At 38.2% G+C, this 9,012-nt stretch overlaps 1 protein-coding gene across 21 annotated transcripts in view; it reads right to left on the bottom strand.

The window, feature by feature from the left end:
- Positions 1-5,145: 5,145 nt before the first annotated feature.
- NRXN1 (neurexin 1) overlaps positions 5,146-9,012 on the bottom strand; it is a 1,236,536-nt gene continuing 1,232,669 nt past the window's right edge. For all 21 annotated transcript variants that reach the window (XM_049870248.1, XM_049870249.1, XM_049870253.1 and 18 more), the window contains one exon: positions 5,146-8,542. In XM_049870248.1, coding sequence (XP_049726205.1) covers positions 8,235-8,542 — 308 coding nt within the window. In that variant the 3' untranslated portion in view covers positions 5,146-8,234. The remainder of the gene's footprint in view (positions 8,543-9,012) is intronic.

Here is a 9,012-nt window from a genome sequence, read left to right as displayed (position 1 = left end):
AAAACCAAACCCATTGCCAGCAACTTGCCAGCGATCCTGTAGGACAGAGTAGAACTGCCCCATGGGGTTTCTAGGAAACAGCTGGTAGATTCCAAATGAGACGTTTTGTTAGCAGCTGAGCTCTTAACTGCTGGTCCTCCAGGGCTCCATGTTGATCTAGCACCTCTATTCCTAATTTTAAAATCTATAGTTTTATGATAATTCTACTATGCTAGTAGCTTCCCAGCACATTTCAATTTTTCCTTGTTAAAAAGGTAACCTTTATTTTAATTTTTATCTTTTAATAAAATATAGAACCTTTACTAAGCATCAAAGTGCATTATAGTATTTAATTCTCTCAACCCTGTAAAGCTGTTGTCTCATTGTCTCCCTTTCACTCCTGAATAAACTCAGTATGGTTGAGTGTTTGTCCAGGGTCCTGCAGCTAGTAATCTTCAGAGCTGGGATTCAAACCCCAAAACACCTTGCTCTGAACTTTGTGCTTGTGACAGATCAGTTTCCTGCCCTCTGTGCTTCATTATTGAGGTTATTTTCTTTAACTCTAAAGGCACATTTTTCCAAACAGTAAATGTCTGAAACATCATAGACCAGAAGCTTTCAATAAGACTCCCTGTATTTATTGCTATTTTTGTTGAAGGATTGATACTGCAGCTCCATATTCCTTAATTTTTTTTCTTCCTTTTTTTTCAAGGAGTTATTCTTTACTCTTAACCACGGCTGCTAAATGACATCTTAGAAACCATCACCATTTCTTTCATAGGAATGGGACCCAGATGAAGGACATAGGATGCCACCACCTGAATACACACATTCCTCAGCAGACTTGTTGTCTTGTTCAGGGGAGCAGCACTCAATGGCAATGGTAAATGTGGAATCAACTTATCATAGTTAGCAGAGAACTAATTAACCTCCTTGATAAAAGAAATTACCAAGAAATGGTTGAAAATGCCTTTTTTTTTTTTGTATAACCCTCACTGACAGTTGCTTTTCCTTTTTAGGTAATCAAAGTATAACCAGATATTAAGGGATGTTTTCTGTATTTTTCATAGTCACCTAATACTCTCAAATACTGATGGCCTCCTAGGCTTAAAGATGGATATTTTGGTGACTAGTATTTTATTGGATATATACAGCGTGTCTTCAAGGTGTTCAATTAAGTGTTCAAATCCAGGGAGAAGTTTGTTTTTAAATAAAAATCTAGTTGTTCAAAAGAGTGGAGATATGTGAGACAATCAGAGTGATTTGCAAAGTCATAAGAACCCTGTGGAGCAGTACTCTGAAGCATATGAGGTCACTATGAGAACGGATGGTACTGAAGGAAGAAGCCCAAGCTGCAGTGGAGACACTGGCAAAAAACAAGGCTCCAGGAATGGATGAAATACCAATTCGGATGTTTCAACAAACAGTTGGAGCACTGGAAGTACTCATTCGTCTATGCCAAGAAATTTGGAGGACAGCTACTTGCCCAACTGACTGGAAGAGATACGTATTTATGCCTATTCCAAAGAAAGGTGACCCAAAAAATGAGGAAATTATCAAACAATATTATTAATATCACACTCAAGTAAAATTTTGCTGAAGATCATCCAAAAACGCCTGTAGCAGTACATTGATAGGGAATTGCCAGAAATTCAAACCAGGTTCAGAACAGGAGTTGGAAACAGGGATATCATTGCAGATGTCAGATGGATGCTGGCTGAAAGCAGAGGATAACAGAAAGATGTTTACCTGTATTTTATTGACTTTGCAAAGGCATTCAACTGTGTAGATCGTAACACAATGCAGATGACATTGTGAAGAATGGGAATTCCAGAACACTTAATTGTGCTCCTGAGGAACCTGTACATAGATCAAGAAGCAGTCGTTCAAACAGAACAAGGGTATGCTGCATGGTTTAAAGTCAGGAAATGTGTGCGTCAGTGTTGTATCCTTTCGCCATACTTATTCAATTGTACCCTGAGCAAATAATCTGAGGAGCTGGACTATCAGAAAAAGAAAGTGGCATCAGTATTGGAGGAAGGCTCATTAACTACCTGCATTATTCAGATGACACTATCTTGCTTGCTGAAAATGAAGAGGACTTGAAGTACTTACTGACAAAGATCAGAGACTACAGCCTTCAGTATGGGTTATACCTCAATATAAAGAAAACAAAAATCCACACAACTGGACCAATAAGCAAGATCATGATAAATCGAGAAAAGATTGAAGTTGTCAAGGATTTCATTTTATTTGAACCCACAATCAACACCCATGGAAACAGCAGTCAAGGAATCAAAAGACATATTGCATCGGGCAACTCTGCTGTAAAAGACCACTTTAAAGTGTTAAAAAGCAAAGATGTCACTTTAAGGACTAAGACGCTCCTGACCTAAGCCATGGTGTTTTTGATCACCTCATATGTATGCAAATGCTAGGCAATGAATAAAGAAGACCGAAGAAGAATTGATGCCTTTGAGTTATGGTGTTGGCGAAGAATGTTGACTATACCATGGACTGCCAGAAGAATGAACAGATCTGTCTTGGAAGAAGTACAGCCAAAATGTTCCTTAGACGTGAGGGTGGTGAGACTTTGTCTCACATACTTTGGACATGTTATCAGGAGGGATCAGTCCCTGGACAAAGACAACATGCTTGGTAAAGTAGAGGGTCATAGAAAAAGAGGAAGACCCTCAACAAATTGGATTGACACAGTGGTTGCAACAATGGACTCAAGCATAACAACAATCATGAGGCTGGTGCAGGACCAGCAGTGTTTCATTCTGTTGTATATATGGGGTCTCTATGAGTAGGAACCTACTTGACAGTACGTAACAATATGAGTTGGAATCAGCTCAAAGGCAAATGTTTATCTTGTTTTGTTTCTATTTTGGTTTATTGTTCAATAAATATTTGAAGATTGAACTTGTAAAGATGAAACAAGGTTAATAGATTAATTTTTATAAAAGTTATATAGGTGTTCTATCAAGTTATAGGGAAGTATATTATATGTGCATTATGGTGGCACAGTGGTTAAGAGCTATGGCCACTAACTAAAAGGTCCGCAGTTCAAATTCACCAGATGCTCCTTGGAAACCCAATGGTAGCAGCTCTACTCTGTCCTATAGGGTTGCTATGAATTGGAATCAACTCAACAGCAATGGGTTTTATTAACAAAGTTCATGACGTGTCTTTGATATTTTCTTAATTCTCACTGAACCATTCATTTACCTTCAGCATCGATTTTGTAGCAAACTTTGCTTATATTCAGTGTCTGTTTCAATGTTTATCAACATTTTGGTAAATTCTATATATATATTTGATTTTTTAATTTTTAGGTATGGAGCACTGGTGGAGCAGTGGTTAAAGCCCTCGGCTGCTAACCGAAAGGTGGACGGTTCCAGCTCACTCACTAGCCACTCAGCTGGAGAAAGATGTGGCAGCCTACTTCCATAAAGATTAACAGCCATGGAAACCCTATGGGGGTAGTTCTACTCCGCCCTATAGGATCGCTATAAGTCAGAATCAACTCAGTCATAATGGTGGGTGGGTTATTTTTACTTGTATGTAGTTACATATGTTGTTAGAGGTTAATAACCCATGGTGCCTCATCATTTGGCCCTGGGGATCTCTACTCCACATGTCAAGAATCCTTGGTCTGTTGATTGATAACAGGCTTTAGACAATCATCCCTTTGAAAAGCTTTACATTTTTAAAGTAAGCAAAATTATATAGCTTTTAATTTAGGCCTTAAGGAGACATGGATTTCCCACTCCCCATTACACTTTAAAAATGATTGCTTAATATTATGAAAGAAATAACGTGTGTCTAAAACAGCGTAGTTAAAAAAACCTGAGTAAAACACACGTTCATACCTTTTGCACTGAAGGAAGAGAAAAACCCCAAACTCATGCTTCCATATCAGTAGATTATTTTCATAAGCTAAGATTTTGTTTAACAGTTATCAACTATTGGACTTAAACTTACAAAACTAACTGATGGGTCAACTGAAAGCCACTTTGCTTTTTGGAAAAAAAATATACTATAGCTGTATGGGAAATGAATGAATGTGTTCCTTTATATGCTTTTTTTTTTTTTTCCAAATAACAACTTGAGCAAAACTTTTCACGTACATTTTCTTGAATCTATGATGATGGTGATGATGATAGCTTACAGTATATTACCAATACCCACCTTTTATTTTCACTTAGTTGTGCCTGTCACAGCATTACCATATTATCCTTGCCACTCTATGGGGTTGGTACTATTACCCTTAATTTACAGATGAGCAAAGTGTGCCTGATCCATGCCATGGTGTTTTCAATCGCCTCATATGCATGTGAAAGCTGAACATTGAGTAAGGAAGATCAAAGAAGAATTGATGCCTTTGAATTATGGTTTTGGCAAAGAATATTGACTGCCATGGACTGCGAAAAGAATGAACAAATCTGTCTTGGAAGAAGTACAACCAGAATGCTCCTTAGAAGCAAGGATGGTGGGACTACATCTCACATGCTTTGGATATGTTATCAGGAGGGATCAGTCCCTGAAGAAGGACATCATGTTTGGTAAAGCAGAGGGTCAAGAAAAAAGAGGAAGGCCCTCAATGGGATGGATTGACGCGGTGGCTACAACAATAGGCTCAAGCATAACGATGATTGTGAGGATGGTGCAGAACCGGGCAGTGTTTTGTTCTGTTGTACACAGGGTTGCTAGGAGTCAGAGCCAACTCCATGGCACCTAACAACAACAACAACAAAGTGAGAATCAGAGAAATTAGCTAACCTGCAGCCAGCAACTGGTAGTGTTGGGATTTTATCCCGGATTACTCGGTGCGAATCCTTCTGCTCTATTTTGCTGTTGTAAATCTGCTTCTTCAGGTCGCTTTCAACCGGTTCCACAAGTTTGCGGTTTCGTGTGTACCAAGAAGAACAGATGTAAACTGTGGTAGCTTTACAGGCTGTACCTTTAGGAGCATAATGAATAACAGCATTCAGAAAACAGAGCAGACATCCTTCCCCGGGTTGTCTAAGGACAGTTGTTATTTTCAAATGCAGTCTTCATTCCTGTGCTACTTTATCACAAAATGGTGCCGGATAATTCTTTAAATCAATAAGTCCACAGTTGTATTAAGAAATATTTTATTAACAAAACAGTAAATTCCACTTGCTTAGCATTTCCAATAATGGATAAATTGGCCTTGCAACAGAAAAACAAAACAAAAAGAAAACCCTTAGATAACCAATCACTCAAAGCACTAGAAGGGTGGGGTCAGGTGGTCTTTGATGTCTTAGGAACTGACCACCTGATACATTATTGTAGTATTTTTTTTTTCCAAAGGCAATACATTACATGGATAAAAAAGAAGCATACAGAAAAGTTATACAGTCTAGAGTTGTAATCAAATATATGCCAGGTAGTGTGAAGTCCTTTATTAACTGCAAACTGCATCATGGAATCCTGATACTTTTGGTATGAAGATACTCGGGATTTTATTCACGTCTTTTTCTCTCCCTTGTTCATGCTTTTGTCTTTTCTTTCTCCATTCAGAAGAAAACCCAGAAAAAATCGCTAGTTTTACGTAGGCCAATAACTTTAGAAATATTTTTTTACTGACAATTTTAGACCATGTCTTTGTGTGAGATTTTAAAATCTATGCTGGACAGAAACATTCAAATCAATCCCAACCACCACGCTTCATAGTTATACTGCTTAACAATACCGTTTTTCTATTTTCTCTCTTTTAGATATTTTTGATAGCTAAAACAGATTTCTATCTTTTAGAATTTTTTCAGATGGAAAGTACTTCAGGATCAGTATGTCAAATGGAAAAGCAACCACTTCTTTTTAAAATCTCAGGCTGTAAATTAATGATTTTTTATTTACCTTCTTATTTCACTGGCTTTCCCTGAGTAAGACTGAATGGGGCGGCGGGGGGAGATTGGGAATTCTTTAACCTGGCAAGTTGAAAAAAGAAAGAAAGAAAAAGAAAACACAAGTACTGGATATTAAACTTTATAACTTTTACTTTCTGAGTCATGAAAAACCTTTAAGACTCTTCATACACAGGGATTACTTGGTAACCATAGGCCATGGTGATCTGCTATGAATTATACATATGTCTAAGGTGCTCTATGTCTGAAAACCCAGGCCAGTTCTCAGCTATTTTCATCAACTAAAGTATCGCAAAAGATGTTTTCCATTTTTGCCTTTGCTGATTAACCTTGAAAGGATGAAAGCTAACCGTCAACATATTCTTTTTGTCTATGAAATAGATTGTAAGATTGGTCTTTTAGGAGATGTTCAGGTAATACAATGGATTTTCACTGAAGCACCACCTCACAAGCTAGTAATGCATTTTTTTCACGTTACCTTCTCATACGAACAATTTATTGCTATGAACATCATTGAAACAATATGCGAAAACAAGTGTATAATCTAATCTAGTATTTAATGTGTGTTAAACTAAAGCTACGTTTTATGATCTGTGTAAAACCAGAAAAGTTAAAATATAATCAATCATCAACAGATAATGACCTGTGACGGCGGGTAGTAATACAGGATCAGAAATCGTTGAAAATACTTTCTTATTTGAGAAAGTGTTCACTTTCCAAAAATGTTTGTCATGCACATCAGGTCCAGAGAATATGCAGAGAATATTATTTTATTGGAAACAAAAGTTGTCAATTGCAGCAGCCAGGGTTAAGATGTAGATCAACCAATTTTTTTTCCATAACCTGCCCATGTAATGGGTCATATTCATGCAGCAGTGTAACCAGCGATATTTTAAGAAAAGGTTCCATTCCATTAGGGACAAAAATCTGTTCGGGGTTTCCTGGGAGCAAGATCTCAATGAAGCAAATCACCCCATTTGTTATCAATACCTTGGCAGAACTATCTTCCTTCCTGCTTTTCGATTTGTCAGTAAATATCTGCAACTTTGTGCACATTTGGGTCTTCCATCATATTTGATGAATTCCAATGGTTAGCAATATCAGGATGGGTGTGTGTGTGCACGTGTGTGACTGCAAATGTTGAATGCGTGTGAGGGATATGAGTATCTCGGGGAGAAAAGAATATTGTAAGATATATATGTATATATTTTGCCTTCTAATTCACACCTTTCATACAAATACTAAAACTTAAATTGCAACAGAATGAAGGCTGTATACGTAAGAAGAAAAAAAGCAATTGAGTCCTTTTATATACATTCGTACGTATCTTCCTTAGAATAAACACTACACTGTATTTTTTTTTTAAGTAAATAATTGTGGCAATTTATAATGGTGGCAAAACAAAATAAAACAAAACAAAAAATCCCAAACTGAAATAATTGTTGTTGCAGATGTCATAAAACTCCCTATACTTAGCAACACTTAGAACATTGAATTTACCAAAAATTGCCGAAAAGCAGAGATATATTTTGCATTGTCTATACAACAGGCTATAAAACGTCACTTATCACAGTCCAGAAAGCACACAGAGATGGATTTTATATAAACATATGTAGTAACATATTAAGCGTGCACGAAAATGTCCCAATGATTGCATCTATGCCCTCTTGGTTTTGTTCTGAAATTTGTGTGAAAATGTGCCTTATATTTCACATTTTTGAAAATAAGGCCTCCATACTTTTTTTTTTTTTCCCTTACAACCAGAAAGGGGGCTTTTTGAACGTGTTTCTACACAAGTCTTCAAAAAAGCCAGCACTTTGTTTCCAATGCAAGTTCCAACCACTGCTCCAGGTGCGATAGGCAGCAAACTCTGAGAGGTTTGCCGGGTGAGTCAGTCAAAAGGACAGAGTCTTCTCTGGCAATCGGGCTAACTGATGTCTCACGAAAGCACTAGCACTTTGGCTAATCCAGGATCATAGGTAGCTTCTTTTTTGTGTGTGTGTTGTGTTTTGTGTTGTTTCCTGTGTTGTGCCTTGATGTTGTAATCCTCCTTTGCCTTATGAATGCGTGCAGTCATTGCTGTCTTTAGGAACATCCCAGCAACATAAAGACAGGCAGAGTAAATGAAAAACACTGTGGATGTTAGGGAATTTATTGGCCCCTGTTTTATTTCTTTTTTTGAGAAAGAAGAGCATGAGATACTTGCTTTCATTTGTTTTTAAAAACAGTCTTTCCTTCCTGATTGCATTCCCTGTCTTCTTTTTGTATGTGCTTCATAAAAAGGAAAGTAAATAAGTTTATATTACGTCTCAGATAAAATGAAGACTATTTCTATACACGTGTCCTTTTCAGATCGTGGGATCAGACGTAATACTCCTTATCCTTGTTTTTCTTGTTTTTGTTGGCGCTTTTCACACTGCTGGGCTGTTTCTCCTTTACCACAGCCCCGTTGGACTGTGCTGAGTTACTGATGTAGTTGCGGCTCTCGTCCACATGGTATGAGCCTTCATCCCGGTTTCTGTACTTGTACATGGCGTAGAGGAGGATGAGGATGCACAGGGCCGCAGCGGCCACTATCCCGACGACCATGCCGGTGGTACTGCTGGACTCCCGGATCACTTCTGCTGAGCCTGGGTATGACTCTCTCCCGCCTGCTCGGGTGGGGTTGGCTATAGGGAAGAGGAGGAGAACAAACAGGAAGTGATCATGGAGTTCACAGAATGACAGAGAGCTATATATAACATTTATCATCTATTTCTGCACCTAATGGATCAGCACTTAAGGCTTTTGGAAGCATATACGGCTCATAAATGAAGCAATCCCTGTGCCTCCTGGTCACTAAAAATCAGGGAATATGAATCAAACAGAGCTGCCCTGGTGGCTCAATGGTTAAGTACTTGGCTGCTAAGTGAAAGGTCAGTGGTATCAACCCACCCAGTGGCTCCCTGGGAGAAAGACCTGGCAATCTGCTCCCTTAAAGTCTGCAGCCAAGAAAACCCTATGGGGCATTTCTGTTCTGTCACATGGGGTCACTGGGAGTCAAAATCCACTCAATGATACCCAACAACACGAATCAAGCACTGGGGCAGAGATTTGTCACCATATTTGCTGTCACACATACAAATTCTATTAACAGGGT

This window comes from Elephas maximus, chromosome 26, assembly GCF_024166365.1.
Source record: "Elephas maximus indicus isolate mEleMax1 chromosome 26, mEleMax1 primary haplotype, whole genome shotgun sequence".
NCBI classification, from domain to species: domain Eukaryota; kingdom Metazoa; phylum Chordata; class Mammalia; order Proboscidea; family Elephantidae; genus Elephas; species Elephas maximus.
This window is presented reverse-complemented; position numbering and strand designations above follow the sequence as displayed.